This window comes from Macaca thibetana, chromosome 20, assembly GCF_024542745.1.
Source record: "Macaca thibetana thibetana isolate TM-01 chromosome 20, ASM2454274v1, whole genome shotgun sequence".
In the NCBI taxonomy this organism is placed as follows: domain Eukaryota; kingdom Metazoa; phylum Chordata; class Mammalia; order Primates; family Cercopithecidae; genus Macaca; species Macaca thibetana.
The window spans coordinates 24706094-24730291 of NC_065597.1; the positions used below are offsets into that span (position 1 = coordinate 24706094).

A 24198-nucleotide genomic window follows, 5' to 3' on the forward strand; every position below is an offset into this window, starting at 1 on the left:
CTTTTAAATGTCAGGGACCAGTGAGTGTCTCCATTCTTCTTCTAAAACTTAAGTCATTCCTTGCCACCTGTGAAGACAGCATCTCAGAATTCTCCTGGGAACTGAGCCTTTATTCAAACCCAGACTTTGACGTTTGGAGAACAAAAGTGGTACCAGCTGCTTCTCGGAGTAGAGAGGCAGGGCCAGCTGCTGGGAGGGTAATTTTCAAACTCGGGTAGCGTGCATGAGGCCCCAAGTGACCTGCAGGTCTGGAAGGAGCCAGCTCCCCTGGCCAAAGTCCCACACCCAGGCCCTTGTTCTCCTGTTTGCCTCTTTCTTTTCTCTGCTGATTCTGTCTCCCTTTTCCTCCTCACTCTTCTTTCTGCCTTCCCTCCTACCTTCACACCTTCCTAAATGAAGCCAAAGTTGTTTCCTTTAAAATTATTTGCTGTGTGTGTTGAATAGCATCTTATACTCCTAAGTCCTTATCGCTTTGAAGTCAGTAAGTAAACCCTTGATATTCTTACAGCTCAGAGGGAAAAATAAAAGCCACTGCCTTTGTTTTCTGTGTGCTCGTGTGTGGGTTGTGATCAGTTTAGTATCTGTGGGTAACTGATTCTTGGCAGCAAAATTGTCCTTTCCTAAAGGAAATAATGAGGAACTTCTCTCAGCTTTCTTCCGAGGACGGGAGGAGGTGGGGAAAAGTCCTTTGTGTTTTGTGCGCACTCTCGCTCTCATGCTCTCTCTCCCTCACTCTCGCCGCTTTTCCTCCTCTCCCTCCTTCCCTCTCTCTCTGTGTAATCACAGCAGGGGCCAGAGTGGATGTGGAATTCCTCTTATACGCTCACACATGTGTGCTCACATGCACAAGCAGGCCCATCCACACAGACACACAGCTCTGGGAAGGAATGTGAGAGCTCTGCTTTGGGCACTGAAACCACCCCCAGCCATGGACAGAGATCCTTCAGTGGAGAGGGACAAAGACTCGGGGAAGGAAGTGGGGATGAGACCTAACGAGAGAGGGTGGCAGAGTCCCCAAGAAGAGGGGAGAGAGAGAGAGCTTAGCAGGGCAGATACCTGGAGGGGAGGATGGTGCCCACACAAGTCCAGAAAGGGAAGAAGGCAGACACCCAAGAGGGAGAGTCGGTGCTGGGGGCAGCAGAACCTCAGACAGATAGCAGGGAGAGGTTTCTAGCGAGAGGGCAGAGAGCACGGGAGAGGAGTTAGAAACACAGAGAGAGGGGGACAGAGAACCGGACAGAGGACGGAGACCCAGGAGATGGCCCCGTCCAGAGGAAGGCATAGCAGAAGGGAAAAGGCGCAGGAGAAGGGGAAAGGGGGCTGACTGTGGGCGGTTGCTCTGGACATCTCTGCCTGGTGCAGCCGCAGGCCCGCTTCATTCAGATCAGCCTGTCAAGCCAGGGCCTGCCCTCCCTCCTGTGCAACTGCCAGCCAGTAGCCAGAATCCCCCAGGGTGTGGGGCCACGGTGTTCCCCAAAAGACCTTTCATGGCATTTGGTGGAAGGCTGGGGGTTGCTGGAGGAAACAAGCGGGTTTCTTGACTGCGGGACTTGCCCGAGCCTTTCCCATTCGTGTGTGCAGATCGCGGTCGCCCTCGTCACCAGGGCTGCGTGCAGCTCACACTTGTGTCTTCCCCTGTCTGGCAGGTCCACTCATGCCTGCTGAGTGTGCGGGCCGGCAAAGATGGCTGGTTCCAGCTCTACAGCCCCGGAGGAGTGGCCTGTGACGATGACGGGGAGCTGTTCGCCAGCATGGTATGCAGTGAGACCCCAGTGGGGCGACTTCCAGGGGGCCCTGGGCTTGCCATGCCTGACTAGTAAAACAGCTGCGCCCATCACCTGGACCCAGCCCTGGAGTTTCCAGGCTTACACAGTGCTGGTCATGAAGGTGGTGGTGGTGGCTGTGACCGTCACTTACTCATTTCTTATCTGAGGCTCCAAGCCAAGCACTTGGCATCCCAGTTGCACTCCGTCTCTCACAGCTCAGTGAGAAGAGGACACATGTCGTTGCCCCATTTTATACCCAAGGCAGCTAAAGCCTGGGGCGTTACTGCCTAAGGTCACACAGTTCATTGTCATGGTTATGTTCCTACAAGGGATTGAGTGCCCAGTGGGACCAGGGATTCTGGAAAGCACTGCAGGTCCACCAGCTTGTTTAATCCTTACAAGGAGGTGTCCCAGTCAGGGTGATTGTCCCCACCATCATGTGCGGTCTGAGGTCACCAAACCAACAGCTGAATCCGTGATGACTTTCTTTGTGCCCGGCATTGTATCCATCACTTCATGTGCACTATCCTTTTTAATCGGTACAGCATCCTTGTTGCTGAATTACATCTCTGTTGAAACAGAGGCCCAGAGAGGTTCGGTGGCGTGCCTGGGGTCACACAGGCCTTCTGTTTCCAAGCCCTTCCTTGGCCAGGTCCACATGCTTTCAGGAGTAAAGGGCCAGACTCTTCCTCCCCCAGGGCAGATGCTGCACCCTAGTGGCCAGCAACCTCACTGACTCCACTTGCTGAGAAAACCAGCTCCATTTACTGGTCACTGGTGCTCCCACACTTGGGCTGGTAATTTGCCTCTGCCAGCTTCAGCCGCTCGTCCAGGAGCATCGCATTGACCCCTCGCGGTTACCATAGCGATTGCATGCAACAGGAGATGCAGGGCGCCCAGTGGGCCGGCACAGTTGCTGCTCAGAAATGACGCCAGTGGTGATTCTCGTCTCTGCTGGGTGGCTGGTTTGGCTCTCCGTACTGAACTTAGCAAAGATGTTTGTGCAGTGATGACAAATTGAGGCGCTACCCCTGGAAGCTTCTTGAAAGGGGCTTATTTTTAGGCCCTTTGCCTCATGCGCTCCCTCTCCACTCCTTGCCTGCCACCCCAGGCCTCTCAGGGCCCTGTGCATCTAGGAATGTGACTACCACTGCCAGCCTGCACCACCTCTCTTGTGCTCTCGGTCACCTCTCGGGTTCTCCGCTGATGTCACAGCTTCACCATAGCAACGCTCCGCAGCCCCACCACCACCCTACAGTGTGGGGATTCGGTGCAAGAAGGCTCAGGGAGCTGGCGGCTTCCCAGCCCGAGAGGTTGCATTGGTATGCCAGAGCTGTTCATGATGGAGCGGAAAAAATACACACAAGGAAGGAAGCAGGCAGCCGCTGGATGGAAGTGTGTTGTTGCCATGGAGACGCATGGCTTGGAAGCCGGCCCCTCGATGAGGCTGCTTTCTCCACCGCCAAGGGCATTTGCCATTGTGTGAAGTTGGAGGAAAGCCAGTGGGATGTCCAGGCCTCCCCCAAGCCCTGGTGGCCGGGGACCCCTCCCCTTGGGCCCCCATCACCCATGCATCAGAAAAAAAGACCGCCCAACATATAACCCGGGAGGGAGCAGGATGTGCCAATTCTTGGATTCCTGGGGCAGGCAGTCTCCCAAAACACCGTTCCGAGCTCACAGCGGGCTTGGCAGAGGTGTCTGGGCTTCATCACGTCCCCTACCCCGAGATGTACACCCCCCTTGCAAAGCCTGCCTAGAAGTTTCTGCCCGGTTCCAGCAGTGCCAGGAATTCAAAGGATCGACTGTCAGCAGACTCCCAAGGGGAGCAGGGAAGGGGGCCTTTTTGGTTTTGGCAGTAAAATACACGTAATGTAAAAGTTAGCATCTGTAAGCACACTGTTCGGTGACATTAAAGACATTCCCGTTGTTACGCAACCATCACCACCGTTCATCTCCAGAACGTTCTTATCTTCCGAAACTGAAACTCAGCATCCGTTACACACTCACTCCCCCTTCCTCTCATCCTCGGTCCCTGGCAGCCACTTTTCCTTTCTGTCTCCGAATTTCCCTATCCAGGCACCTCATGTAAGTGGAGTCGGAGTCATCCTTCTGCTTAAAACTTCAACGTAATCAGTGTTTAAAACATCAGAACTTTTATAATGGCAGGAGATTACATATTTAGAGACTCTGTTACACATACTTAAAAAACACAAGGGCCGGGCACAGTGGCTCACGCCTATAATCCCAGCACTTTGGGAAGCAAAGGCGGGCGGATCACTTGAAATCAGGAATTCAAGACCAGCCTGGCCAACATGGTGAACCCCATCTCTACTACAAATACAAATAAATTAGCCAGGCATGGTGGTGCATGCCTGTAACCCTAGCTACTAGGGAGGCTGTGGTGGGAGGATTGCTTGAACTCAAGAAGCAGAGGTTGCAGTGAGCCAAGATTGCACCACTGCATTCCAGCCTGGACAATAGAGCGAGGAAAAAATAAAAATAGCAAGGGCTACATTTGTTTCAATCAATAGACTTTAAATTGCACTCTAGTCAGCTTTTACTGCGTTTAGTATTATAAATTTATACAAAAGATACCCTTGCTGAGATGGGGCTTGCAGTTAAATCAGGTCCTACTAAAAACCGTAAAAGGCAAAAGACAGAATGAAAAGAGGTATCGTGAACGTGACTTTCGCGACTGGCTTATTCCACTCAGCGTAGCGTCCTCAGGGTTCATCTGGGTTAGACCGTGTGCGGGGGAAGGATCTCTTGCCTCCCCCGGGGGCCTGGTGATCCTAGAACACTGGCCATTCGGACAGCGTGTAGGCAGGTCTGTTCAGTGACTCTTGGGCTCACTTCCTGCCGGCATGCTGGAGGCTGGCACTGGGTGTCTCTGTCCCTTCACCTGGGCCTTCTTGCCTCACAGGTGCACATCCTCATGGGCTCCTGTTACAAGACCAAAAAATTCCTGCTCTCCCTGGCGGAAAACAAGCTGGGTCCCTGCATGCTCCTGGCACTGAGGGGGAACCAGACCATGGTGGAGGTAAGGAGCTGGTCGGGGTCTCTAGCGGGATGGCTGGCTCCCCGTCCCTTGTCCTTGCTGATAGAGCATCTGCTGGGAGCCAGGAGCTGCTGCAGGCACGGGGGGCAGTGGGCGAGGCACGGGGGGCAGTGGGCGAGGCATGCAGTCCCGGCCGCCCTGAGCTTAGCGGGAGCCTCGAGCCTTCATCACACAGTATATTTGTTTCTGGTGTGATCCAGCTGATCCATGGATCGGTGGGGTTGGGGTTGCTTCTGTTCTGCTCATCTATTGCTGTGTAACAAACCACCCCTAAGTGAGGGCTTTAAAACAAGATCGCTCATTTATTTCGCACATGGGCATTGGGGTGCCTGGGCACAGCTACGCACTTCTCACTTGGGGCCTCATTAGTCGGATGGGGCCAGGTTGGATGAGCCCCAAGGCTTCTTGCATTGGCCTGAGAGGCCTCAGACACTGAGGGTTTTGCGGGGTGGGGCTTCTCAGCCACACTCTCCACCTCATGGCGTCCGGGTAGTCTGCCCACCTGCCTAGAACACACACACCCAGCCCTGCAGGCCACCCCTCACCTGCTGCTGCTCCTCTCTCTCCCTGCATGCTCCAAAGTCCCCAGAAGCCTGGGACTCCCAGAGCGACTGTCCCAAGGGAACCAAGGCAGAAGCCTTATCACTTTTTAACTTAGCCTCCCTTGGAAGGCAGGCGGCATCACTTCTGCCACATCCTACTGCTGGCATTGAGTCACTGTGGCCGGCCCTCAGTCAAAGGCGTGGGAGCTAGACTTCACCCTCAGTGGGAAGAGCATCGAAGAGTTGGCAGGCGGGGCAAAGCCATGGGAGCTCCCATGGAAATGAGAGTTGGGGGAGATGTGAGCCCTGGGGAAGAGGCAGCGGGAAGGTGGGAGCTGAGCAGGCTGTGGGGACAGCCCGGGCTGAGGTCCTGCACCAGGGAGGGCCAGGGTGGCTGGAACACAGGGAACCAAGGGGCAAGAGGTCTGGGATGTGGGTGGATGTGCATGAAGAGCCTTCTGGGTACCCAGAGGTGCTGGGAAGGAGTTTGGATTTAGTCTAGGCTGTCCTGTGACAGGGATTCGGAGGCCATGGGGGAGGGTTGAGCAGGGAGACAGGAGACAGACAAGAGGTGCTGTGAAAAGCTTGGGCTGAGTGACCGTTCCTTGGCGAGTGAGAAGTGCTAGGAGAATTGAGCACCATGGCATGCACCTGTAGTTCTAGCAACTCAGGAGGCTGAGGTAGGGGGATCGCTTGAGCCCAGGGGGGCGAAACTAGCCTGGGCGACATAGTAAGACCTCATCTCAAAAATAAACAAATAAATAAAAATAAGTCATTGGAAAGGGAATGTCAGAGGCAGGGCTGTCAGGCATGTTGACTCCCAGGCAGGTGAGCCACATGTACAGTCACGAGGCCGTCTCTGGAGCTGTGTGTGGTAGATGGGCCCAGGGCTGCGAGCCGTTCTATGAGCTTGAACACCTGCTTTGTGACAGCCACTGGGGAAGAAACTGGGGGGAGAGAGAGGTGTGGCTTTCCACCAGTGCTTAGGGGCCTGCAGACATCCTCAGGGGCCTGCCGCGTGTCCAGACACAACACGGTAAGCAGACGCCTGGGAGACTCCCATGTCCTTTGACGTTTGAACCCGGAGAACCTCAGTGCGTGGGCACTGGTGCTACCATTGCACAGGCAGGAAGTTGGGCAGGTGATTTGCCCAACCTCACACAGCCAGGGCTTCGGAGAGGGGAGAGTGGGGTTGCTGGTTTTCAAAACAAGACCCTTGGGATGCACAGAGTGTGCTTAGCTGGGGTGGCAGGCCGGGTCCATAATGCACCACTGTGGTTCTGGGCAGATCCTGTGCTTGATGCTGGAATACAACATCATTGACAACAACGACACCCAACTGCAGATCATCTCAACCCTGGAGAGCACAGACGTGGGGAAGCGCATGTATGAGCAGCTGTGCGACCGGCAGCGGGAGTTGAAGGAGCTGGTGAGTCCCCGGCTGCTCCGGACCACTCCCCTGCCCAGCAGGCCAGGGCGGGTTCCAGGGGAGCTAGTACTTGGACCTGAGTGGACCTCAGTCTCATTGAATTCTTCTCCAAACCCAAGAAATTGGTATTACCACCTGCCACTTTTCAGGTAATCAAAGAGAGGCCTAGAGAGGCAAAGCAACGCCCAGAGTCACGTAGCTCATTGGAGCCTGGCCAGGACAGTGCCCACCCTCCCTCCTCCATGTCCCTTAGACCCTTCCACTTAAGTGCATGGGGGCCCAACTTCCAAATGCCAGCACCCACACCTCTTTGCTGAAGGACTTCGTATGTCCGCGTGCGTATACTCACATGTGTGCACAGAAGGACCGAAGGGGCAGGAAATCGATGCCTTCTAATCTGCTGGAGCAGCCGTCAACCAGTGCCTCTTGGGAGAGTGTGTATAAATACCCCAGCTCCCTTCAGTGAGATATGTTTCACCCATTCCGTGAGATACGTTTGAGACATGGCTTCTCCACCATTTCTTAGAGTACCCTGGTGGGATGTGGTGGCAGTACCCATCTATCCAGTGATAGCTGGATTGATAACACCCCTTCCATTATGGGCAGCCACAGTGTCACTTCCCCACTCTTCTACTGGTGTTTCTTGGGGTCACCTTCTAATAAACCACCGGTGCTCAAACCCCATCTCTGGCTTTGCCCCTGAGACCAAGACCACCATGTTGCCTTGTACAACCGAGAAAATAATGATGGCTCCATGAGTGCTGTTAACAGGGGTGGAAGTCCAGGATGGAAACCTGGGGAAAAGAATGGTTGTAACCAGCCTGGTTTCTGTTGCAGCAAAGGAAAGGCGGGCCCACCAGGCTAACACTGCCCTCCAAGTCGACAGTGAGTTGGTTTGGTTCTCTTTGGGGCTGGATGGAGAGAGTGGGTTGGTCCTCTCTGTTGGGGAGTGGCAGGTGGTGTCTGCAGCTGAGATGGGAGGTGATGGAGGGCGAGGCACAAGGACCCCCTAGTACTTAACACGCCAGCTCTTCCAGGAGGTAGCTTAGAGGAAGAGATACGAAAACCAAAAACAAAGTTAAAATGTGATATAGATCGTTGGTGATAATGGTGTTGATATCCAGTTATTAATAATACTGGGAATAATAGCAGATATACCTTGAGCATTTGTGTGCCAGATGCTATTCTATTAGTTCATTTTATCCTCACAGCAACCCTTGGAGGCTTGTGTATCTTACCATTCGCATTTTGCAAGGTCTTTAAGGATCTTATTTCCTTCTATTCTGATGCCCGCATTGTATTTGATACATGGCTGCTACTTCCTGGACCAAAAGGGCTGCTCAGGCTCCAGCCATCTTGTTTCCATTCCAGCCAGCAGGAAGGAGGACATACCCCTTCCTCTTAAGAAACTTCTTGGAAGTTCTACTTGACATGTCTACTTACATCCGTTTTCTGGATTTAGTGTGTGGGGCCACACTTAGTGGCAAGGGAGGCTGGAAATCAGCCTTCATTCCGGGCAGCCACATGGCCACTAACACTCAAGGATGGAGGGGAGTCTCAGGAACCTCCGAGTCCAGTGCTTAGGCATGCGCTGATGTCTTCAGGCATTAGAGTTGAGTGTGGCCTCGGTGTTTGCATGAGCTGCTGCCTGGGAGTGAGACAGCCAGCCACATACCCTGATGCACACAGACAGACACACACACAGACACACGGACACACCCACACACACAGGCATGCACAGACACACACAGGTACAGACACACACATATACAGACACACATGCGGACACACACAGATATCCACACATACAGGCACACACACAAAGACACACACGCACAGACGCCTGTGGGAGGATCGTGGCCTCGGAACACCCCGCTGGTGACTCAGGGTGTGAGTCACAGCACTGGAGGCTTTCTCCTCCGCCTGGCAGCTGTCATCCATGGGATGTGCGGCAGCCCCTCCCTCTCTGACCACCCCCTTGGCCCATCCCACCAAGCCATGCCCCAACCTCGGCTCCTGGGATTTGCCGCCCCCCAGGAACAGCTCCCTGTAGGGCGAGGGAGAGGAGGAGGATAGGGGATAGGAGGGCCCAGGGTCTCAGGAGATCCCAGCAGGTCCCTCAGGCCTCTCCCGCATCTGCTTGCAGGACGCTGACTTGGCTCGTTTGCTGAGCTCTGGCTCCTTCGGAAACCTGGAGAACCTCAGTTTGGCCTTCACCAATGTAACCAGTGCCTGCGCCGAGCACCTCATCAAACTGCCTTCGCTCAAGCAGCTGAACCTGTGGTCCACTCAGGTACATCCTCCCACCCTGCTCCAGGCCCTCCACACCTCCTCCACCTCTACACCCTCCTCCCTGTTCTCCTGTACCATCTTCCTTTCCCCTCACCCTCCTCCTTGCCCCCTCATCCTCTTCCCTGCCCCCTCATCCTCTTCCCTGCCCCCTCACCCTCCTCCCTGCCTTCCACGCTCCTCCCTGCCCCCACCCTCCTCCCTGCCCCTTCTCCCTCCTCCCTGCCCCCTCACCCTCCTCCCTGCCCCTTCACCTTCCTCCCTACTCCCCACCCTCCTTCCTGCTCCCCTCACCTTCCTTCCCGCTCCCCTCACCCTCCCTCCCTGCCCCCTCACCTTCCTCCCTGCCCCCCCTCACCTTCCTCCCTGCCCCCTCACCTTCCTCCCTGCCCCATCACTCTCCTCCCTGCCCCCTCACCCTCCTCCCTGCCCCCTCACCCTCCTCCTCCCTGCCCCCTCCCCTCCTCCCTGCCCCCTCCTCCCCCCTCCTCCCTGTCCCCTCACCCTCCTCCCTGCCCCCATCATTATCCTTCCTGCCCCCTCACCCTCCTCCCTGCCCACCACCCTCCTCCCTGCCCCCCACCCTCCTCCCTGCACCCCCGCCTTCCTCCCTGCCCCACCGCCCTCCTCCCTCCCCCCCCCCGCCCTCCTCCCTGCCCCCTCGCCTTTCTCCCTGCCCCCCTCACCCTCCTCCCCCTGCCCCCTCGCCCTCCTCCCTGCCCCCTCGCCTTTCTCCCTGCCCCCCTCACCCTCCTCCCTGCCCCCTCGCCCTCCTCCCTGCCCCCTCGCCCTCCTCCCTACCCCCCCTTGCCTTTCTCCCTGCCCCCCTCACCCTCCTCCCTGCCCCCCACCCTCCTTCCTAACTCGTTCACCCTCCTCCCTGCCCCCTCACCCGCCTCCCTGCCTACACCCCAGGCATCGCTTACCACATGACCCCTTCCTCAAGCTCAGCACCCCATCCCTGAGGCTAGAGGAGGTTGAGGACCTCGTGAAGCCCTGAGGCCCATTTCCCAGTTGGAAATACTGTGCCCAGTTCCGAGTCCTGAGGTTCTGAGAGGTGGAGCTGAGACGTGAGCCGGGCTTCACTGGCCTGCCCGGGGCTGCGCGGGAGGTTTCTGGGTCTTTTTGTTATAGTAACACCAGTGGCTGCTGAGTCGCAGCTCAGTGTCAGCTGCACCGCTCAGTACTCTGCACAGAGCAGATGAAGGGGCCTTCACTGCACGCCTGTGAAGTGCAGGTTCTGCCCTCACCCTCGTTTTCCAGAAGAGAAACTGGGGACAGTCCCTGCAGCCTGCCCCTGGCCCAGCCCTATCCTTCCACTGTCCACCCAGCAGGAGAAAGCCGCCTAGGCAGCATCTCGAAGCTAGGAAAGGACAAGTTCGAAGCCCTCCTTCGTGGAGGCAAAACTGACTCCTAGGGGCCCTGGCCTGGTTCCACTCCCAACAGCAGAAGCTGGATTCTAACCCGGGTCAGAGAGGCGTGGAATTGTTTAGGAGAAGCGAGCGCAGCCCAGACCCCAGGGCTTGGTGGGCCATGGGCCTCAGAGCAAGGCTCTGTCCCCATCCCTTTCCTCCACCTCTGCCCCAGCCTCCGAGTCACTTCCCCAGAGGTGGCCAGGAGAGGGCTGAGAGTTTTTGTGCCCTACAGTTTGGAGACGCCGGCCTGCGGCTCCTGTCGGAACACCTCACCATGCTCCAGGTGCTGAACCTGTGCGAGACCCCGGTCACAGACGCTGGCCTGCTGGCCCTGAGCTGTGAGTGCCTCGGGGGCAACTGGGGGGTGAGGGGCTGCTTTATTCGTTCCTTCTTTGCTTCAACCAAACTGGCCAAGAGCTGACTTTGCACCGTGCACAGAGAAATTTATTCATTCACGAACATGTGTTCACTGCACACCTGCTGTGGACCAGGCACCATTCCAAGGGCCAGGAACAACACAGAGAAAAATATCCCTGACCTCAGGGAGCTTATGTTCTAGAGGCAATAGAAAAAATGAATAAGGCCAGCCCATGCCCTCCTGACACTCGCAGTCCACTGAGGGGTGAAGTTCAAGGATGGGGCTGTAGTATGTTGCCACTGTGGTCCCCCGACCAGTGGCGGCAGCGTCTTCTGGGGGCTGGTCAGAAATGTCCATTCCCAAGCCCACTTCGGACCTCCTGACTCAGACAGCGCACGGTAAGCAGATGTCTGGGAGACTCCCGGGCCCGTTGACATTTGAGAAGCCCTGTCATAATAGAAGGAGCCACAGAATTCTCAAGGAACCTAGAAAGGCCAATTCCTGTGTCCCAACCCCAACTGACTGAACTACCCTGAGGGACGTTGAGCCCCGGCTTCTGTATTTGACCGGCTTTCCCTATTCCAGGCCCACTGCTTTAAACGAGAAGACCCGTGGCTCAGTGGGAAGAGTCAGAGAAGGCTTCCGGGGGAGGTGCTGTTGAGTCTGGGTGTGAAGACAGATTTGTGGGAGTTGGCCAAGGGGGAGGCACCCTGGGCGGGGCCATGACTCCTACGGGGTCATTGGCAAATTCTGGATGGCTTGGGAGGAGGTGGGGGCAGGTGACTGGGTCAATGGAAGCAGAGAGGCAGCGCTCAGCCAGTTTGGCTGCAAATGCACATGGACTGCTTCCACTGGCATTCCCCGGGGGGCGCGGTCCTCATGAACAGTGCGGATTCCTGGTCCCCGCTGCAGCCCTGCTCAGCATCTCTGGGAGTGGGTGGAGGGGTCTGCTCTCCTTGTGACTCCTACACAAAGCAGAGGTTGAGGCTTGCTTTCAAGAAGCAGCACCCGAGTCAGTGACGATGGCGGGGAGCATCCGGGGTTCCCTTAGCGGGGAGATCTTGGGCCTGGTCTGGGGTGTGGCAGGCAAGCTCTGGGGACATCAGGTCCAGGCAGTGGGGGGACACGACAGAGGGACCAGAAGGGAAGGGAGACTCAGCGGATGGGAAGAGAACGAAGGCTCTGTTCAGACCAGCACATGCCTGAAACAGACTTTCAGGGTCTAGTAGGCCACCTATCCTGGCTGTGCCTGCGAAACCTTCCTCCCCAGCCCCATCTCCTAACAGGGGGCCTGGCACCTACGTTCAGCTCCTCCAGCTTGGCCATGCCATACCGGCATACCTTTGGGGCCTCACTCTCCTAACAACTGTATCTGTCTGTTGTACAGCCATGAAGAGTCTCTGCAGTTTAAACATGAACAGCACCAAGCTCTCAGCTGACACCTACGAAGATCTGAAGGTAATTCCATCCTTCCTCCCCTCTCTCCTCCCCTCCTTTCTCCAGCCGGCATCTGGATGCTGGTGCATCTGCTGCCCAGAGCTCATTCTCCAGTAAAAGACGATGACACCGCAGATCAATACATAAATAAAGGCAGGTCAAAAGGAGTAACAAAGAGGAAGCAGCAGGGAAGTCATTGGAAATAGGAGGGCCTGTGTGGCCTGGGGTGATCAGGGATGGTCCCTTTGATGAAGAGGCCACAGGAGCTGAGACCCAAAAGGTAAGAAGCCAGAAATACAAAGGGCGAGAAGAAGAGCAAGTGTCAAGGTCCTGAGACAGAAGAGATTGGCAAGGCCTGGCTTTGTAGCAAATGTAGCCAGGAACTGAGAGAGGGAATGGGCTGGGGCCGGATGAAAATGCCCTCACAGGTCACAGCAGAGCAGTGAGTCACGCTTTTCAAAGCGTGCTCTGGGTGTTAGGAAATAAATATTTTGAGAGGGAGCAGGAGTAGAAGCAGGGAGGGCTGAGCAGGGTGGGTGCCTCACACCACTGAGGGCTGCACTGCACCAGCACTAGGCCAGCAAGTGAAATCAGGGAAAGAAAAAGGATCAGAGGGTAGAAGACAGGGGCGTTTTAAGAAATGCACTTGCACGTCTTGGGAAGGTTGGAGGAGCCAGGCCTTCAGTCGCCTCCTGTCATCCTGTCACCCCATCCTCCTGGGGCTGTACCAGCTGCCCCAGAAGGAGCAGGCGGGACCGGCAGAGGGCCAGCATCCTGGGAGAGAAGGGCTGGGCTCAAAGGTGAGAAGGCACAGATGGCGCCCATGAGCCATGCTGGCACCTCCGTGCCCTGGAAGCCACTTAGAGGGAATCCCCCGGCAGCCCTTGGCTGGGGCCCATCTCCTACAACCAGGCCTCCTGCCGCCAGGGCGTGCTCACTGGGGCATCCTCCAGATGCTTCTGGAGCCTCTGCTGTGTACCAGGCCCATGTCAGGGTCAGGGACACCAAGGTGTGGCTGCCACAGTCCCTGCCCGGGGGATAGTCCTTCCTGGCAGGCACAGGCAAGCTCAGCAAACCAAGGTGGGCACAGGGCCTGGTGGGGCCAGGAGGGACAGTCAGCAGAGAGTGAGGTCCAAGAGAGGATGTATGGGACGCAGCAGGTGGCAGGGGCACAGCCAGCAGATCACTCACCCCAGCGTTTAGACCTCAGCACTCAGGGTGGCATCTGCAGACCAGTGCCCTTGGCACCACTTGGGGGCCAACAGAAATGCAGGATCCAGGCCACCCCAGGTAACCCCACCCTGGGGGATCCCTGTGCACACTCATGTTTGAGAAATGCTGCCTGGATTATCTTGAGTTCAGAGTGCTGAAAGTCAGACGCTACTGAGAACAAGCTGAAAAGAGGACATGGGGAGTGCAGGAAAGGCCACTCGGGAAGAAAAATCACTTTCAGTCGATTTTTTCATTTTCACGCATTTGAGAGAGACATGGTGCCAACTTGATGCTGCCAGCCTGTGACCAGCCTCCCTGTGGAGGGGACTCGAGCAAACAGCAGCTGCTTATCCTTTGGAGGAGGAGCCTACACTCAGTGCCAGGCAGGCCACGCCCCACTGTTCACTGCCCAGTCTGGCCAGACCTTCCCATTTTTCAAGAGAACCTTGAAACCTAGATTCTTCTGCGAAGTCTCCTAATTTTGAAGGGCTGGCTTAGTACGCTTTATAGCACTGCAGGTGGCTGCAGGTCCCCACCTGTGACCTCTGCCTGGGCAGTGGGGAGCCACTGAGGGTTGTTGAGCACAGGAGAGCAGCAGTGAGGAATTGCATGTGCGTGTGTGTACATGTGTGCATGTTCATGCATACATATGTGTACATGCATCCAAAAAGTATGCTGGCCAGTGTACAGGAAAGTTGGGAGGGAGGAAGTAAAGGCGTGAGGCCAGTTAGGAGGCAGCTACCTCTCTGTAGAGTGGAGGCTTGTTAAGAAAAAAAGCCAACTGTTTATAGAAGAAGAGTGGAAGTCTGAGTAGCAGAAACAGAAAGCAGAAAACGATGGAGAGACGCAGCAGGTGGAATCGTAGAGTCTAGCAACGCATCCAGCGAAGGGGAAGCCCCAAGTGGGAAGAATCTAAGCCAAACCCCGGGTACCTGGGACTTACTGGGATCCGCATCACTCACCCCGTCCATTTTCTGATAACGATGAGAATATCACTAACCGTAAAAATAAGAACAGTTTCCCTTCATAGGGCTTATAACGGTGCCCTGGGCTTTCTGCATTTGCTATTTAACCCCTAGCCCTATCCTTTGAGCCAGGGACTAGAATCAGATTGGCCCACACAGGAAGAAACTGAGGCTCCAAGAGGCTGGGTTATCTGCCCACGGTCATGCAGCAGCAAGTGGCAGGGCCTGGGTTCAAACCCCAGTGCTTCCACTTGCAAAGACAAAGACCGAAGCCTCTCTGAGGTGGGGGCATGGGAGCCCCACTGCCTGGTTTCTCTGGGGCCAGGGCACATCCCACCTGTTCTGTTGTCTGCCTAAGGCCACCCAACCCTCCAAGAGCCCAGGGAGCCCACAGCACCAAGGTGGGGAGAGGGTGGCAGGGACCCCCAGCCGGCAGTGTGGGTGGAGTCAGGCACTGTCAGCTTCTGCAAGGGAATGGCCTGCACGTGACAAGGACCCTTATTGCTACCCCCAGGCCAAGCTTCCCAATTTGAAGGAAGTGGACGTCCGCTACACTGAAGCCTGGTGAAGCTCCCAGCTCGAGCAGGAAGACATTTGCAACCGCGACAAAACAACTCTTGACTAAGCCGCAGAGCAGCCGGTCCTGGGGTCCTACCCTGGTGCCCTGGCTGTGAGATAGATGGGGAGTCTTTCTGGGGGCGGAGGGGGGGGGGGGGGGGGAGGGGGTCCACAAGCACGCCCAGCCCCCACCGAATTCTTTTAGCTTCGTAATTGGAACCTTTGACCTGATCTAAAGTGGACTTTGTAGCAACAAGAGGAGCATCAGCGGGTCGGGGAGGGGGTTGGGGGTGGGCTGGGGGGTGGGGGACCCTTTGTGGATTTTCTTTGCCTTTGTGTTTGATGCCGTCGTGTGGGAAAAGTCAACTCTGATGCCACCGTTGCGGGCCGGACGAAGGATGCTTTCTTCCTAGAGGCTCCGAGCTGAGCTGCGAACTCGCCCCCCGCCCTTGGGACAAGAAGACCCAGTCACATCACTGCACCCGTCCTGTGTCCTCACCATTGCTATGCAAAGTGATTCTTGTTGTACATAAGATTTAAATAATGCACCTATTTAAGACATGTTGACAAATTGCGGGTCTGGGACCCGCCTCTTATTTATGAAGTCTTCGACCGTCCCCCCGCCCCCCCGCCCCGCCCCGCCCCGCCCCGCCCCGGCGTGTAGTACTGTAGAAACCAGTCAGCTGTCGGGTTAGTGGTAGTAGTATTGTTATTTTTTTAAAGGAAACAAACAGACAACAAAAAGAGAAAAAACCTCCTTGGAACAATTAATTGTTTTTTCGTGATGGATTCTCTATGCTAATGCTCTCTCTTCTGTCTGTCTGTCTGCCCACCTCCCCCACCCACCACTGTGCGTTTCTGATTTCCAAATGTCTCCAGCTCCCTCGCAAGGTGGGGCTCAGGCTGGAGGAGGAGGAAGGATCGAGATCCTCTTGCTCCTCTAAGGCCCAAGCTCTTTCGGCACCTTTTAGACTTGAACGGGAGGCTGCTCATCCGCCCTCTCCAGTCCACCCCGGTGAAAGAGCTGTTCCCCACCCCCAGGGAGCTCCTGTCCCTGTCAGCCTTTGCTGTCCCCTGTCCCCAACGGAGACTCTGTCACCCATGGGCTCCCCCTGCCATCGTGTGCTTCACGTGGCCCCATGCATGCCCGCCTCTCTGCATGGTCTCTTGGGAAAAGAGATACGTTGCCTCCGCCAGCCCGACTGCCCTCCCCACCCACCTTCCACATGTGACCACTGCAATGAGGACGCTCCTTCTGTCCCCACCTGTTCCGAAGACAAACCAACCTCCGTTTCTTTTATAAACAGTCGGCTTTTTCTTAACAAGCCCTCACTGTACAGAACAGCCCGTTGATGGTTTATTTGGGGTCCCCCTCTCCCCCCAGCCCTTTTTTCTGTTGGTTTAGCACAAATACTTCCCTCCTCCGGCACCTCCAAACCTACCCCACAGTCAGTGTACTTGTTTTATATATATTTAATCTTATTCAATGGAAACCATGCTTTTGTCGTTTTATACTTTGCTAGGTAGACTTTATTACCCCCCTACGATGCCCTCATTTTTTTAAAAAAGGAAAAAAAAAGAAATTGGGTTCCAGTCTTAATTCATTTTCCGTGCCAGGTTTTATTTCGTGTGTGTGTGAGTGTGTTCCGTTTTGTGTTTTGTTTTTTGTTGTTGTTTTTAGTTGTTTGGTTTTCTTTTTTTTCTCCCCGCGCCCCTCCAGTCCCATACTTCACAGCACTCTGGTGCAGGAAGAAGCAGAAGAAAAAAATAAAAAATAAAAAGAAAAAAAAAAAAGAAGAAACAAGACATGCCACCTTTCCCCTCGCACTGTTGCTTTTCCTGATGGTTAATACTACTGTCACGTAGCTGTGTACAAAGAGATGTGAAATACTTTCAGGCAAAAATAAACTGTAAGTGACTCATCAACGTCTGGCCTTTGTGTGTGGTGTCTCGGCGCCCAGGGGGAGAAGGTCCAAGGAGGGGGTGAAGCCCAGGTGGGAAGTCCGAGGCTCCGACAGTACTGAGACGCCCTCACTTTCATCTGCACGCACTTCCTGAGGACCAGGGCTCAGCACCCTGGCTGCTGTTGGCTACTGGGGCCAGAGCCATCTTTGTTGCAGGGAGCTGTTGTGTTTGTTGCCAGACATTGAACAGCATCCTTGGCTTCTATCCAACAGTAGCACCCCTTCCCCATTTATGACAACCAGAGTGTCTCCAGATGTTGCCACATGTCCCATGGAGAACAGTTCGCTCCCCAGCTGAGACTCCACGTCATAGACCAAGGTCAATGCTGCTGTTCAGCAGGGCCTTACAAAAGCTCTAGCCCAGAGCTACTCCACAGAATGTGCCCTCCATCCACCTGGGGGGTCTTGTGGAAATGCAGATACTGATGCCACAGCTCTAGGTGGGGCCTGGGAATCTGCATTCCTGACGAGCTTCCAGGTGATGCTGTGCTGCTGGTCAGTGCCAGGTTCCTAGGCCCACACTTCAGCTGCCTACTCCCCCTAGATGTCTCCAGAGGCAATCTTGACAAGTCCGAAAAGAAATGTTTTATCTTGGCCGGGTGCGGCGGTTCACGCCTGTACTCCCAATACTCTGGGAGGCCGAGGCGGGCGGATCACAAGGTCAAGAAATCAAGACCATCCTGGCCAACATGGTGAAACCCTGTCTCTACTAAAAATACAAAAATTAGCGGGACGCGGTGGCGCGTGCCTGTAGTCCCAGCTATTCGGGAGGCTGAGGCAGGAGAATCGCTTAAAACAGGGAGGCGGAGATAACAGTGAGCCGAGATTGCGCCACTACACTCCAGTCTGGCGACAGAGCAAGACTCCCGTCTCAAAAACAAAAAAAGAAAGAAAAAATGCTTTGTTTTCACCCCTCTTCCTAAACCTGTCACCCTCCAGGGTCCCCCAGCTCAGCAGGGGTGTCCTTGTCCTCAGCCCAGGCATGTCCTGTCCCCACATGCTGACAGAAATCCAGGATGTCCATGATCCAGCCCTCTGCCTCTCCACTGTGGGCCTGGCCCGAAACCATCTCTCCAGAGACTCTGGCTGGAGCTGCCTCTGCCAGCCTCCACCCTGTCCTTCCCACACCATCCAGCTCCCTCTGCTACCTGCCCCGCCTGTCCACACCTCTCTCTGTGCCCTGGTGGCCTCCTTCTAGAGGCCTCTGCCAAGTCTTTTTAAGAAAGGTGAGAAGGCCGGGCGCAGTGGCTCATACCTATAATCCCAGCACTTTGGGAGGCCGAGGCGGGTGGATCACCTGAGGTCAGGAGTTCGAGACCAGCCTGGCCAATATAGTGAAACCCCATCTCTCCTAAAAACACAAAAATTAGCCAGGCATAGTGACCCACACCTGTAATCCCAGCTATTCCTGAGGCTGAGGCATGAGAATCACTTGAACCTGGGAGGTGGATGTTGCAGTGAGCCGAGATCTCGCCATTGCACTCCAGCCTGGGCGACAGAGTGAGACTCCGTCTCAAAAGAAAAAAAAAGGGTGAGAGTGTCCGTCACTCAGCAGTGCCTTCCTCGGGTCACCCAGGGAACACAGGCACTATGGAAAACGACAGGAGGGCTCTTGACTGCGGGGGTGATAGGCAGGCCTCACCAAGGACATCAAATGAACAGTCCAAAAAGCCCTTGGCTCCCTGAGATCCCATCCTCGGACCAGATGACCAGCTACTGGTATAGACATGTGCATGCGTGAGCCAGACACTTCAGCCTGCTCCATCTTGCCCTCTCTACTGGCGTAGGGCCTGGCGTTCATTGCTCTAAATGTTCATTGCTCTAAGGGTTGGGGAAAGGTGCAGCCGGGGGCCACACTCAGCCCTCCTCCCTGCTCTGCCTGGCAGCAGCTGAGCTCCTCTGCCCACTGGGTGAGGCTAGAGAATGCAGGCTCAGCTGGTAATCCCAGCACTTTGGGAGGCCGAGGCGGACGGATCATGAGGTCAGGAGATCAAGACCATCCTGGCTAACACGGTGAAACCCCGTCTCTACTAAAAATACAAAAAATTAGCCGGGCGTGGTGGTGCGCGCCTGTAGTCCCAGCTACTTGGAGGCTGAGGCAGGAGAATGGCGTGAACCCGGGAGGCGGAGCTTGCAGTGAGCTGAGATCCGGCCACTGCACTCCAGCCTGGGCGACAGAGCGAGACTCCGTCTCAAAGTCTCAAAAAAAAAAAAGGGAGAGAATGCAGGCTCCCTGCTGGAAGAAGTAGGGGGTGTCTTCCCTGGCATCCCAGCCGCTGTGCCTGTTGTTGGCAGGAGTTGCCTCCCTCCGTGGGTTGCCCACCAGGATTCCAGCTCTCGAACTAATGCAGCTCCCTGTTTCACCCCTTCAGCCTTAGCCTGGGAACTGCCCCTTGCTGGTTCCTGGGTGCCTCAGCGTCCCTAACCCTGCCTGCACCTCTGCGATGCTCACACCTGGCCTGTGCCTCCTCCCAGCTGCACTGAGTTACACCGTGTACTCCCCTCGCCCTTCAACCCAGGAGTAGTAAGAGCTCCCCTCGGTTACTGGTTCCTGGGTGCCTGGGTGCCTCTGCATCCCTTGTTAATTACCTAGCCTGGAGCCCCACCCACCCTTCATAGCTAGCACTTCCTTCCTTTTCTCCATAATTCTCTTCTCTCTGAGGGGTCCTCTGCGAGGACCTACCTCAATGACCGTCCCCCACCTCCAAGCAAAACCAGCAACGGTTGGTGCCAGCCCCAGATGGGCCCAGTGAGAGTCCAACAGAAATCTAACCCCATGCCTGGGACAGGAGTATTAATTCAGGAAATTTAAGACAGACCCTGTCATTGGGAGCAGTGTGAAGCTCACCCAAGAGAGCAACAATTGGATTCTTACAAACTCAGCTCTGGGGCTGCCCGGCAATGCACATCTCCAGGCTGCAACACTTACAGCGCCTGCCTTAGAATGTGCTGTTTTCCGGTCACTTATGCTGCAGTGTGAATGGCGCTCCCCACCGCTGTGCAACATGAGAACCTGGTAAGCTGAGCTGTCATTTGTGACTGACAGGCTGCTCTAAAGGTAGCTAGACTTTGCTAGAAGCTCCCCAAGAGCACACTAAGAAAAAAGAGGTCAGAGAATCTTGGAAAAGGGCTTGGCCTCGTTCATCCACTCATGCATCCAGCAATTCATTACTGAGGGCCCACTTCCAACAGGTCCAGGGGGAGTGCTAGAAAACATGTGAGAAGAAGCAAAAGACCTACAGCTCAATAACAAAAAAACCAAATAACCCAATTAAAAAACGGGCAAAGGGGCCGGGCACGGTGGCTCACGCCTGTAATTCTATCACTTTGGAAGGCTGAGGTGGACGGATCACGAGGTCAGGAGATCAAGACCACCCTGGCTAACACGGTGAAACCCTGTCTCTACTAAAAATACAAAAAATTAGCCAGGCGTGGTGGCGGGTGCCTGTAGTCCCAGCTACTCGGTAGGCTGAGGCAGGAGAATGGTGTGAACCCGGGGGGCAGAGCTTACAGTGAGCCAAGATCGCACCACTGCACTCCAGCTTGGGTGACAGAGCGAGACTCTATCTCAATCAATCAATCAATCAATCAATGGGCAAAGGTCTGTCAGAATTTGTTTGATAGAAATAAAAATGAGCAAAGGGGCCGGGCACGGTGGCTCATGCCTGTAATTCCAACACTTTGGGAGGCTGAGGCAGGCAAATCACAAGGTCAGGAGTTCAAGACCAGCCTGGCCAACATGGTGAAACCCCATCTCTACTAGAAATACAAAAAATTAGCCCAGCATGGTGGTGAACGCCTGTAATCCCAGCTCCTCGGGAGCTGAGGCAGGGGAATTGCTTGAACTTGGGAGGCAGAGGTTGCAGTGAGCTGAGATCACGTCACTGCACTCCAGCCTGTGTGACAGAGTGAGACTCCATCTCAAAAAAAAAAAAAAAAAAAAAAGAAAGAAAGAAAGAAAAAAGGCACTTATCATCAAGGAAATGCAAATGAAAACCACAGTGAGATACCACCTGACACCTGTTAGGTGTGGCTATTATCAAAAACAAAAGATAACAAATGGCGAGGGTGCGAGGGTGCGAGGGGTGCGAGGGTGCAGACAAAAGGGGGCCCCTGGGACCTTGTCCCTGAGAATGTAAATTGGTGGATAGCTACTATGGAAAACAGTATGGAGCTTCCTTAAAACACGAAAAACAGAACTACCATGTATGATCCAGCAATCACACTTCTGGGGACATACCCAAAGGAATTAAAACCAGGATCTAGAGAAGAGACCTGCACTGTCATGTTCACTGCAGTACTATCCATGACAGTCAAGACACAGAATCAGCCCAATTGTCCATCAGCAGATGAATGGATAAAGAAAATGTGATATATACACAATGCAACACCATTCCAAAGTGGTGTTCCTTTACGGCTTTACAAAGAAGGAAATCCTGCTATTTGCAACAATGTGGAGGAACCTGGAAGGCATGGTGTGCTAAGTGAAAAAAACCAGGCACAGGAGGACAGATACTGCACGATACCACTTAAATGAGGAATCTAAAATAACCAAACTCATAGAAACGGAAAGTGGAATGGTGGTTGCCAAGGGCTGAGGGGAGGACGAAGTGGGGAGATATTCGTCAAAGGGAACAAAGTTTCAGGTATGCAAGATGGAAAAGCCCTTGAGATGTACCATACGGTGAACGATATTATAGTATATACTTAAGATTTGCTAAGCATGGAGATGTTATTATCACACACAATCATAGTGACAAATAACTAGGGTGGGAGGAAACTTTTGAAGGAGATGGAAAGGTTTAGGGCACAGACTGCGATGTTATCCCCAGGAGCAATCTGGGGGAGGTTCAGACTCTTGGAGCCAGAGGCTGCATGACCCCTAAACTGTAATTTCTAATCTTGTAGCTAATTTGTTAGTCCTGCAAAGGCAGTCTGGTCCTCAGGCAAGAAGGGGGTCTTTCTGGGAAAGGGCTGTTAACAATTTTGTTTCAGAGTCAAACCATGAACTGAGTTCCTTCCCCAAGTTAGTTCGGCCTACGCCCAGGAATGAACAAGGACGGCTTAAAGGTTACAAGCAAGATGGAGTCGGTTAGGTCTGATTTCTTTCACTGCCATAATTTACTCTGTTACAATTTTGCAGAGGCGGTTTCAGTATGGTTTCGTGGCTGTATACTCGTCCCCATACTCATCTAGTTGTATGCGTTAAATACAACTAGATGAGTAGTTGTATACAACTAGGCTTCTTGTATGTAACCACCCAGCGGGTTCACCATGCCCACTGCCTAGACAGGGCCAATTTATCAAGACAGGGGAATTGCAGTGGGGAAAGAGTAATTTACGCAGAGCCAGCTGTGCGGGAGACCAGAGTTTTATTATTACTCAAATCAGTCTCCTTGAGTATTCGGGAATCAGAGTTCTTTTTTTTTTTTTTTTTGAGACGGAGTCTTGCTCTGTCACCCAGGCTGGAGTGCAGTGGCCGGATCTCAGCTCACTGCAAGCTCCTCCTCCCGGGTTCACGCCATTCTCCTGCCTCAGCCTCCTGAGTAGCTGGGACTACAGGCACCCGCCACCTCGCCCGGCTAGTTTTTTGTATCTTTTAGTAGAGACGGGGTTTCACCGTATTAGCCAGGATGGTCTCCATCTCCTGACCTCATGATCCGCCCGTCTCGGCCTCCCAAAGTGCTGGGATTACAGGCTTGAGCCACCGCGCCCGGCCTAAGTTCTTAAAGATAATTTGGCGGGTAGGGGCTTGGGAAGTGGGGAGTGCTGATTGGTGGCTTTGGAGATGGAATCACAGGGGGTTGAAGTGAAGTTTTCTTGCTGTTTTCTGTCCCTGGGTGGGATGGCAGAACTGGTTGAGCCAGATGACTTGTCTGGGTGGTGTCAGCTGATCCATGAGCGCAGGGTCTACAAAATATCTCAAGCACTAATCTTAGGTTTTACAATAGTGATGTTATCCCCAGGAGCAATCTGGGGAAGGTTCATACTCTTGGAGCCAGAGGCTTCATGACCCCTAAACTGCATGACCCCCTAAATTTTTTTTTTTTTTTTTTTTTTTTTGGTGAGACAGAGATTTACTCTTGTTGCCCAGGCTAGAATGCAGTGGCGCGATCTCAGCTCACCGCATCCTCCGCCTCCCAGGTTCAAGCGATTCTCCTGCCTTAGCCTCCCGAGAAGTTGGGATTACAGGCATGTGCCACCACGCCCGGCTAATTTTGTATTTTTAGAAGAGATGGGGTTTCACCGAGTTACCCAGGCTTATCTCGAACTCCTGACCTCAGGTGATCCACCCACCTCGGCCTCCCAAACTGCTGGGATTACAGGCGTAAGCCACTGCTCCCGGCCCTAAACTGTAATTTCTAATCTTGTAGCTAATTTGTTAGTACTGCAAAGGCAGTCTGGTCCCCAGGCAAGAAGAGGGTCTTTCTGGAAAAGGGCTGTTATCAATTTTGTTTCAGAGTAAAAGTATGAACTGAATTCCTTCCCAAAGTTAGTTCGGCCTACACCTAGGAATGAACAAGAACAGTGTAAAGGTTAGAAGCAAGATGGAGTCGGTTAGGTCTGATTTCTTTCACTGCCATAATTTATCCTGTTATAATTTTGCAAAGGCGGTTTCAATATGGTTTCACAGCTGTATACTCACCTTCATACTCATTGAGTTGTATGAGTTAAATATGTATGGCTTCTTGTATGTTGATTAGACTGCAATAAAGTGGTTTAGAGAAAGAAGAAACAGCAGCAAGAGACATGGCCCTTGTCCTCCGGAGGCTCAGCACCCAAGCATGCTGACAAGGAGTCAGTCACATACTGCATGACAAATGCCATGACAGGACACTATGGCAGGCACAGATGGTGGGCAGTGAACCCAGGCCTATGGGCATCACGGGAGACTTCCTGGAGGAGGTGATACTGTACAGAATGAAGAATGAAATGTTTGCTGAGTCACCAGAGAGGAAAAGGGAGTGTGCAAAGATTTGGCCACAGACCAGAGCTGGATATAGGCTGGGAACAGCCAGTGGGAAGTGCGATGGGCTTGAGGGGGGTGCTATTGTCAGGGTTGAATTGTAGCCCCCAAAAAAGATATGTCGAAGTCCTAAGCTGCAGTTCCTCAGAATGTGACTTTATTTGGGAATAGGGTCTTTACGGAGGTGATCAAGTTAAAGTGAGATCATTAGGGTGAGCACAAGTTTAATATGACTGGT

General features: G+C 54.1%; 1 protein-coding gene across 4 annotated transcripts in view; it reads left to right on the top strand.

Annotated features, from left to right (window-relative positions):
* The window catches only part of CMIP (c-Maf inducing protein), a 266897-nt gene extending 249942 nt beyond the window's left edge, over positions 1-16955 (top strand). For all 4 annotated transcript variants that reach the window (XM_050773197.1, XM_050773200.1, XM_050773198.1 and 1 more), the window contains 8 exons: positions 1647-1754; positions 4690-4806; positions 6655-6795; positions 7633-7680; positions 8942-9088; positions 10732-10837; positions 12245-12315; positions 14986-16955. In XM_050773197.1, coding sequence (XP_050629154.1) covers positions 1647-1754; positions 4690-4806; positions 6655-6795; positions 7633-7680; positions 8942-9088; positions 10732-10837; positions 12245-12315; positions 14986-15039 — 792 coding nt within the window. In that variant the 3' untranslated portion in view covers positions 15040-16955. The remainder of the gene's footprint in view (positions 1-1646; positions 1755-4689; positions 4807-6654; positions 6796-7632; positions 7681-8941; positions 9089-10731; positions 10838-12244; positions 12316-14985) is intronic.
* Positions 16956-24198: the final 7243 nt, after the last annotated feature.